The sequence below is a fragment of the Berghia stephanieae genome, chromosome 10 (genome assembly GCF_034508935.2).
Source record: "Berghia stephanieae isolate SIO BIC M18660-M18661 chromosome 10, UCSD_Bste_1.3, whole genome shotgun sequence".
Classification (NCBI taxonomy): domain Eukaryota; kingdom Metazoa; phylum Mollusca; class Gastropoda; order Nudibranchia; family Aeolidiidae; genus Berghia; species Berghia stephanieae.
This window is the reverse complement of record NC_088369.1, coordinates 21748467-21758466: the sequence shown is the minus strand read 5'-3', so window position 1 is coordinate 21758466 and position 10000 is coordinate 21748467. Positions and strand designations below refer to the sequence as shown.

Sequence of the window (10000 nt, the reverse complement as noted above, 5' to 3'; positions counted from 1 at the left end):
CAAAATAAAACAATAAAAAAAAAAAAAACAAAAATAAAACAAACAAAAACAAAACAAACAAAAACAAACAACAAAACAAAACAAACAACACAACACTAGATGACAATATAAAGTGTCAAATACATTACCTTTCAAAGATAGTTTTCATAAAGTTTTTCCAGTAGCCCTTTGATCCACTTCGTGACTTTCTCATTGACGATGAACTCTTAGCAAACATCTTCCTTTTGTCCGTCGATTTCCTGGCTGGGCAGTGACCCCAGTTGACCGACTTCTTCAAACTATCCGTCTGGTCCAGGCTTTGGAAATTGGAAGAGTCCGTTCGAACAATTCCTTTCAAAGTTTTCGGCTCACCAGCAGCAGCAGCATCACTGGACTGCTCATCCTTATTCTTATTCTTATCCTGCTTCAATTCAACAGAACCTTTTCTCAAGTTTGAGAACGGAAACGGTGGGATGTCTTCGTCGCCATCATCGCCATCGTCTCCTTCCGTCTCGCCATCGTATGCAGAGTCGCCTTCAGAGGCAGATGTTTTCCCGGACCCTGCGATCTGCGAATCCATGGACTCGTCACTCACTGCATAATCCATACTGTCATTATCGTCTGCCGAAAGTTTCTGCGAGTCGTCGTTGGCATCTGTGCTGTCCACGCTACTTTCGTTGTCGTCGTTATCATCGTCGTCATCGCTACAGTCGCTTGAGCTCTCGTTCTGAAGGTCTTCCAGCTGTTTGCCCATTTCCTGTCGAATCATCTCGGCGGGGTCAATTCTTCTGTTATCATCGAGTAGTCTTTTGAAGAGAATGCAGAATGCGCTGCCCCAAATACCTTAAAAATTCAAAAAGTCATAGAGTTATGAAATTAAAAAATAATAATTAAAGAATAACATTTATATAAGGAATTTACACAGATTAACCATGCTTATTGCGCTTCACAATGTCTCATTTAAAGCGTATCCCTGTTGGATGTGTCGACCTTCCTTTGCAAGACGTGCAATGGTTGCTCTTCAGACTGTTTCAGGAGTGTTCCAATAGAAATTTTGCTCCCAAATATGGTAGAATCCATGAAAGTCCCACGAGTGGGTGGTATACATAATAGTATTATTTAAGGCCACTTAGATCTATAGAAATGGTCGACATGTCGCATTTTATGCAAATCAAGTTATCATTGGTACAACACTCGCTGGATTCTAGCAGGCCCTCTGGAGCAGCCAAAAAGAGCGTGCTAGAAACAGAGCTGGCCGAAATCCGATGCCAATGGGAGGTAACCAATACAAATATGTCCTCGTAAATTAAGCTGTAACATTAAAACAACAATCTGTGTAGACCTTACCTTGTAGGAAGTGCAGTGGCTGCTCTTGGTACTGTTTCACGAGTTTTCCCATGAAGAACTTGCTCCCAAATAAGGTAGAATCCATGAATGTCCCATATTTGGGCATACCAATTTCGTAAGGTGAAAACTCCACCCACTCTGTGGAAGGGAAGATACTCCTAGATAAATGGAGGTGATTTCCATACATGCTACTGATTTTGTTGTACAATTGAGTTTCCTCTTTGTCAACAAAACACGATGAACGAAAAGCTACAGATGAAAAAAAGATCTCTCAGTTTAGTATCTCATTCATTATGCTTTTGTTGACAAAGGGGTAATCCAAAACGTCCACATCATCCGTCTTCATTCATAGAAGTGAAGCATCCATTCCCTTTGACTATTGTTATTCATTTCTTTGAGCTTCACACATCAACATTTGGAACTGATTCATACATACACTTTCAGATTAATACATCTATTATTTTTAATAGGGTTGGGGATCCACATTGTTCCAAACAGCCAATGTAAAATTCATATCATCGAGCACAGAATTACTGGCAAATCTAAAAATTATAATTTCACAGACTGATATAGATAGAATGAAGTTGACGTCAATCCGGTCTTTGTTTTTGATTTTAGCCATCCGCGTTTATGAGTAATTCTCACTAAACGGTATCAACCAGACTAAACGTTCAAGGTTACACCTAGTTTTGTGTGTTGTTCCATTATTTTTCCGGATGGCAATGTTGTGAGCTTCTTAGCCAAGCGCATAATATCTATATGAGTAACTTACAAGCTTTCTTATAATATATCTAGGGCTAATTCTATCATCGGTTGACTCAAATTAACGCAAAGAAAATCTGCTAGGTCGTAATACTCAGTCCTTTTTGACGCTTGACTTTCATTGCGAGTATAATTTATTCTACGCAATTCTAGCATATCCACAACAACAAAAAATGATGACATAATTTCAAATCTCTCTTGATACAATCAAGTAATAATAATCTCATTCGCAATAACAACGATGACGTCATTTTAAACCTCTCTTGATACTCTCAAGTAATAACAATCTATCTATTGCTTTAAAAAATATGGTTGGGAATCAACATTGCTCCCTTAAGCCATTGATAAATTTTTATCATCGAGCACAGAATCACCGGGAGATCTAAAGATACAATACAGTAGTAGCTATATATGATATGTATAATAGATGACCGTCTGTTCCAGATAACCTTTAGAATTTCTCCGCATATCTTGTGGGTTATCCATTAGTTACAAAAAAAAAAAAAAAAGATCTATTATCGTTATACAAAAATGATATCTAGCGCACCGCATGGTACTCCAAAGGAATACTACGGATTTAAATAATATATATATTGACATATTATTGTGGACCGAAGAGATGGAAACCCATCGAAACAATCGTCTCGGCAGAACAATGTGAGTGTTCTTATTTAGTTTATATATATAGAAGGTGGAATTTGATTGTGATGGTACCTACCTTGAAATGTTTTAGCAGGGACATCTTTCTTCACATGGACGCACGTATACAAAGGCATGGGCGTGTTTCCGTCCTTGATCTTTTCCCTTTGGTCTGACAACGTCATGTCCATTCTCTGTGAAAATTATTTTTTAAAATCACAATATGTGACCAGCCTTTCAAAACAGTACTAAAAAACAAAAAAACAAAAAACAAAAACAAAACAAAAACAACAACAACAAAAAAAACCCAAAAAAAAAACACACACACAACAAAAAACTTGAGCTTTTATATAGGGCAATATCCATTAAACATGCTCAAAGCGCTTTACAAGAGGTCCCTAGCCAACTACAACATTTAACATGTAAGAAGAGAAATGACGCCCGTTAGGCGATATTACATTTTTTTTATCGGACAGAGACAACTCTGTTAAAAGACAGCTGGTACTCATTTTACACCTGATTACGGTGAGAGAATGGGAGTAACGAGCCTTTTTCAAGGACTCAACTATACGCCGCTCGGAGCAGGGCTCGAACCTCGGACCATCCGATTCGATACAACAAGACCACATAGCCGTATGAGGTGACAAGCATCTGACGTAGCACCTTGAAGCTGCTATCGTATGGGTTAGATTGGATCGGGTTAATCTAAACTTTTAACATTTTCAGCTGAAATGAAATGCGTTTTGATTGAATAGGAAAGGAGTCCCTTCAGAGCCATTAGGCCCGTGAAGTCAGAGTTTATCACTCTCTCTATATCGGGAAATGGACACAATAGCAATTGCTTGCTACCCTTTGGATAGGACGCTAGTTTACCGCAAAGTACTTTCCGCCAGATCTAATAGACCCAGCTACCCAATACCTGTTTAGTGTGCGTGTGTGTGTGGGGGGGGGATCAGAAAAAAATATCGACTCATCATCATCATCATCATCATCATCATCATCATCATCATCATCATCATCATCATTACCATCATCACATCACACATCACAACCACACACCATCATCATACCACATCACCCACCATCACATATCACCATCACACCACCCCCATCCATCACCATCATCATCATCACCATCATCATCATCATCACCATCATCATCATCATCATCACCATCACCATCATCATCATCATCATACCTGAGGCAGCAACGTCTCCCCAACCATCCGGCCAAAGATGTCCGTGAAGCTGACCGGTTGTCCTTCCCGCCTTTTGTGTACCATGTAACTGGCGTATTGATACATGGTGGAAGGGTTGAAGAAACGGCGGAGGTTTTTGTCGATGTTATTCATCATCTCGTCCAGGAATTCTTGCATGTCCAAATTTGGCCATTTTGGGTGAGAATAAAGAGTGGACAGGAGCCTGCATTGGAATTAAAACAACGTATTGAATACAAAAGAAGTTATTATTATCATCATCATCATCATCATCATCATCATCATCATCATCATCATCATCATCATCATCATCATCATCATCATCATCATCATCATCATCATCATCATCATCATCATCATTATTATTATTATTATTATTATTATTATTATTATTATTATTATTATTATTATTATTATTGTAGTTATCGCAACTAGCAATAGTGGCAAAAATTAAATGGATAAATAATAAAGAAAGTAATAAGAACAGATACATATTCAACAGAACAAAGACACGGGAAAGAGTACTAAATTCAACACCAAGAGGAACAAAAACAACAACAAAAGGACCACTAACCACAATAAACGCACCAACAACAGCAAAAGGACCACTAACCACAATAAACGCACCAACAACAGCAAAAGCAGCAAAAACAACATCAACACCACAAATAAAAAATTGAGCTTTATATAGCGCAATATCCACTAAATGCCTTTTCCAAGGACTCAACTATGCGCCGAGCGCGAGGCTCGAACCCAGGACATTCCGATCCGAAAGCGAGTGTCATACCACTAGACCACATAGGCGCACAACAACCACAATAACAAAAAACAACAATAATAATTAAAACAGAAACCGACATGAATAATAACAATAATGACACCAACAACAACCATAATAAGAACCATAGTCCATACCAAGAAGATCCCGAGAGACCGCCTGCATAGCTGACACAATCTAACACTCCCGTCTCTACCAAGGCTTTGAACACACCACTGTACGCTGTCATGGCACGAAATCCACCTCCTGAACCAATCACTGCTATCGTTGGTACCTGGAGATAGACAAATAAATGTGTATATAAATAAACACTTGGTCTACAATGTTGGTAATGGATAGATGGAAAGTAAAATCAATAGATTGATGGATAAATGGATGGATAGATAGATAGATAGATAGATAGATAGATAGATAGATAGATAGATAGATGGGTGGGTGGATAGATGGATGGATGAATAGATAGATAGCTAGATAGATAGACAGATAGATAGATAGACAGATGGATAAATAGATAGATAGAAATATCAATAAATAGACAAACAGGCAAACATTTAGATCAATAAATAAATAAATAGATAGATAGATAGATAGGTACATAGAAAGATGGATAAATAAATAAATAAATAAATAAATAAATAAATAGATCGGTAGATCGACAGACAAACATATAAATAGATTGATAAATAGATAGACAGACATTGAGACAGAGAGATAAATAGGTGGATAGATAAATTGCATGACAGACACAAATAGTAAAACCAACCTCATTCATGGTTTTCGGGCCATCTTCCTCTCCCAGCAAAGCCCGTATACCTTCCATCACCCGTCTCTTGCGGACCTTTTGAAATGTCTTCTCAGCCTCACTTAGACACAGGCTGTATCTCAGGGTTGGGTTTTTGCTGAAAGACATACAAATAAAAGTAATAAAGATTTTGAAATAAAAAGAAACCGTACGTTTCAGGCACCAGAGATAAATAAGTAAAATAAACATTAAAGTAAAATTCCCTTCATCCATCCCCAAATTCCCTTTATAGGGAATGACATTAGCGGAAGAGTAGCGTCCCTTGATTAGACGTCACCGGCGGAAAAGTTATTAGAGAGAGAACGTCATGTTGGTTGTGCGCATGCGTCTCTCGTCCCGCGAGGACGAGATACGCATGCGCACAACCAACATGACGTTCTCTCTCTAATAACTTTTCCGCCGGTGACGTCACAGATTATGGGTGGCGTCCAATCAAGGGACGCTACTCTTCCGCTAATCTCATTCCCTATTAATCCCATAGGGGAAAATTGTCTCTAGGGTCTATTCCAAAGAAGACACTTCAAGCACATTAAATTTATGCTTTGTATTCCAACTCTGGCAACAAAACTTTGTTTTCAAGAAGTTTATTGAGGCTGTTAGGTGATCTCAAACTAAGTACTTTGACGGTGTGCTCTTGGAGTCTACATCTGTCCCCTATTTGAACCAGTTCCCCTTTGACTTACCTTTTCTTTTGTGCTTTAATTGTAATTCTAGAACTTTTTACTATCCCATTTTCTTCCTTTTTACTAGCGCTGATATGACTTTAATGTGTTGCAAGCGCCGTAAAACTCTTAAAAACAAATTAAAAACAAAAACGAAGTTTATTGAATGAAAGATCTTTATATAATGTCAATTATGACCCGAAAATTTGTAGATCTACGAAATGTTCATAGTAATTGGCATGTCTGCAAGTTGTCATTAGTTGTTTCCTTCGTTCAAATTATTCGTGTCAAATTTATTAAATAGTGATAATTACTGAATTGGGTATAAAATACTTTTTTAATTAGGGGGGGGGGGGGGGGGCAGCGTGGCTCAGTGGTGCGGTCTTTGCTCCATACCCGAAAGGTACCGAGTTCAATCACCCGCCGCTGCGTTTTGTGGCCTTGAGCAAGTCACCTCGCCCTAGCTCACTTTGCGGCGCTGCTCTGCGGCTGACGCCTGGGTTATTCCAGTCTTCCTTTGGAATAGACCCTAAAGATAAATTTCCCCTTGGGGATGAATAAAGGGAATTTTATTTTTAAATTTTTTTTTTATTTATTAACATTTAATGTGTGAAGGGGGTCGGGGTAGAACACTCGCTTTACACACACGCAAAGGGACCGAGATCGATCCCGGGTGCAGTCGAGATTTTTTTATGACCCCCTGTCCAGCCACAAGGGAATGGGTGTGGCTGAACTCCGGCTCCATGAGCCCTATGGCTCTGAAGGACTACTTTTTATATATTTTAACGTGTTAAAGAAAACAAGATGATTATTCAATGACTTACTCAAATTCAAGGAAAAACTCCATATCCACAGCAGAACCCTAGAGAATGGAGAAACAAATTATAAATATTATAATTTTTATACAGAGGAATGGAGCAGAAAGTATAGTCTTATAAATAATAAATAAATAGTGAATTTATATAGAGTCTAAACATCCACGTTAATCTTGCTCTGCGGCGCTTTACATAATAAAAATGTTTAAAAAAGAAAAAAAAGTTTAAAATCACGGCACTAAATAATAAGCATGAATACAGAAACAAAATCTAAGTTACATATATTTATTAAAAAAATAAGCCTTACCGAACAACTCAGTCTTCAGACATTTCCTGAAAGATGATACATTTTCACAGGGCTTTGTCCGAGGACTGAGTGCGTTCTATAGGCATGGCGCACTGGATGAAAATGTTGTTTTTTGGGGTTTTTTTTGGTGTTTTTTAAAAAACCAAAAGTGGATTTTGAGGTGGTGACCTTTAGAATTTGGGACTGAGATGATCTTAAATTTCGAGTGGGTTCATATTTTGTAATTAGTTCCTTATACGGTTACGTGGTTTGTGCATTTATGTGGTCTTGTGTTATGACACTCGCCTTCGGACCGACAAGTCAAGGGTTCAAGTTCCCCTCTGAATGGAACACAGTTGAGTCCTTGGAAAAGGATCTCTTTACTCACTTTCTCTCACCGTACTCAGGTGTAAAATGAGTATCTGGCCGTTAACAGCGTTGTCTCTTGTCAGAAAAATTGTAATATCGCCTAACAGGCGTCATGTTCCGTTCTATGTGTTACGTGTCGCTGTTGGTCAGTGATCCCTTGTAAAGCGCTTTGAGCACATTTATTGGATATTTTGTGCCTATCTCAATTTATCGAATTAATATATAAAGTGTTGCTATTGGTTCTTGGTTGTATAATTTTAAATTTTTGTGCATTTGCATATATATATATAATATATATTATATATATATATATATATATATATATATATATATATATATATATTATATATATATATATATTTATATGTATACATTGTCGCCATAGATTCTCAACTTTGTGTTTATACATTTTCATGCATGCCACGTTTGTAAACGAATTTCCATTTTTCTTTTTTTATGAATAATGTATATCTTATCTTATCTTATCTTATCTTATATAAAAGCTCCATTTTATTCTCCCAGAATACGGCAATTAACTTGTCAAAAATCGACCTGTATAAAATGCCATCCTTACCCCATCAAAGATGAATGTCTCCCGCTGGACAACGTCCATCTCCTGGATATTACAGACATCAAAGTACACTGTGCCGACCAGCTGGTCAAACCAGAATAGATTGGACTCCATCAATCGGATCTCTGAAATTATTATTGTAAAAATATTATGATTGTTATTATTATTATTATTATTATTATTATTATTATTATTATTATTATTATTATTATTATTATTATTATTATTATTATTATTATATTATTATTATTGTTATTATTATTGTTATTATTATTGTTATTATTATTATTCATCATCATCATCAACATCATCATCATCCATCATCATCATTCATCATCATCATCATCATCATCATCATCATCATCATCATCATCATCATCATATTATTATTATTATTATTTATTATTATTATTATTTTATTATTTTATTATTATTATTATTATTATTACTATCATCATGATCATCATCATCATCATCATGATCATCATCGTGATCATCATCATCATCATCATCATTATCATCATCATGATCATCATCATCATCATCATCATCATCATCATCATTAACATTATCATTATCCTATCGGGTTTTTAAACGGACCCATTGTCCCTTAAATGTCCTTAAAAATAAGTAACAATAACATATTGAGATAAAAGTATTTAAAAAATCAGAAACAGATCATATCATAGAAGAAAATATTGTTAAAAAGCAGCCCAAAAAAACAAAACAAAACAAAATAGAACAAATAACAAACAATCAAACAACAAAAAAACTTCCACCCCCCCCCCCCCCGCCAACCCCCCCCCCCCACCCCACCCCCAACAAAACAAAACAAAACAGAACAAACAAAAACAAAAAAACAACAACAACATCCGTTCTTATTATTGACATATCAAGAATGTTCAGTCATCATCATCATGCATCGTGTCTTGTGCTCTTGAGCACTTTGCCGGTCAGCTGTCTCCACGAATCACGATCCTCTGCGGTGCGCATGAAATCTGTGTTGCTTTTTAAGCCAAAATATTATGTATTTTAAAGCAGAAATTCCTTTTTGCCTATTTTGCCGGTTTTTACTGGTTTTATAGCTACCTAGAATGTTGGTCTGTGTAAAGTTGATGTAGAACGTAAACTCTTCATTCCATATGGGGTTTGGGTTGTCCGTTTTGATCGATGTGTATTTCCTGCCTTCCGGTGACGTGGGGACGTGTAGAAACACGTATGGGTCAGGTGTGTCATCTGGAGGAACGGGTCATGGGAAATGGCATGATGTTACACATGTAAGTGATGATTTATACCCTATAATAAATGATGATTTGTGATCTGTAATAATAAATGATGATTTGTGATCTGTGATGATAAATTCTGATTTGTGATCTGTGATGATAAGTTCTGATTTGTGATCTGTGATGATAAATGTTGATTTGTGATCTGTGATGATAAATGATGATTTGTAATTTGTAACAAATGATGAAGTGTGTTACGTAACAAATGATGATTTATTTTTAACCTGCATCAAATGGTTTGTAATCTGTAACAAATGGTTTGTAATCTGTAACAAATGGTTTGTAATCCTTAACAAATGGTTTGTAATCTATATTAAATGGTTTGTAATCTGTAACAAATGGTTTGTAATCTGTAACAAATGGTTTGTAATCCTTAACAAATGGTTTGTAATCTATATTAAATGGTTTGTAATCTGTAACAAATGGTTTGTAATCTGTAACAAATGGTTTGTAATCTGTAACAAATGGTTTGTAATCTGTAACAAATGGT

General features: G+C 36.4%; 2 protein-coding genes across 4 annotated transcripts in view; one reads left to right on the top strand and one right to left on the bottom strand.

Moving 5' to 3' along the window:
• The window catches only part of LOC144980823 (putative serine protease K12H4.7), a 641746-nt gene that overhangs the window by 488739 nt on the left and 143007 nt on the right, over window positions 1–10000 (top strand). The window lies entirely within an intron of this gene.
• Window positions 1–10000, bottom strand: part of LOC144980806 (cytosolic phospholipase A2-like) — a 131372-nt gene that overhangs the window by 4921 nt on the left and 116451 nt on the right. For all 3 annotated transcript variants that reach the window (XM_078928625.1, XM_078928622.1, XM_078928623.1), the window contains 9 exons: window positions 9317–9463; window positions 8231–8352; window positions 7011–7048; window positions 5486–5621; window positions 4860–4996; window positions 3927–4149; window positions 2807–2921; window positions 1327–1464; window positions 129–822 (listed from right to left, as the gene is read on the bottom strand). In XM_078928625.1, coding sequence (XP_078784751.1) covers window positions 129–822; window positions 1327–1464; window positions 2807–2921; window positions 3927–4149; window positions 4860–4996; window positions 5486–5621; window positions 7011–7048; window positions 8231–8352; window positions 9317–9463 — 1750 coding nt within the window. The remainder of the gene's footprint in view (window positions 1–128; window positions 823–1326; window positions 1465–2806; window positions 2922–3926; window positions 4150–4859; window positions 4997–5485; window positions 5622–7010; window positions 7049–8230; window positions 8353–9316; window positions 9464–10000) is intronic.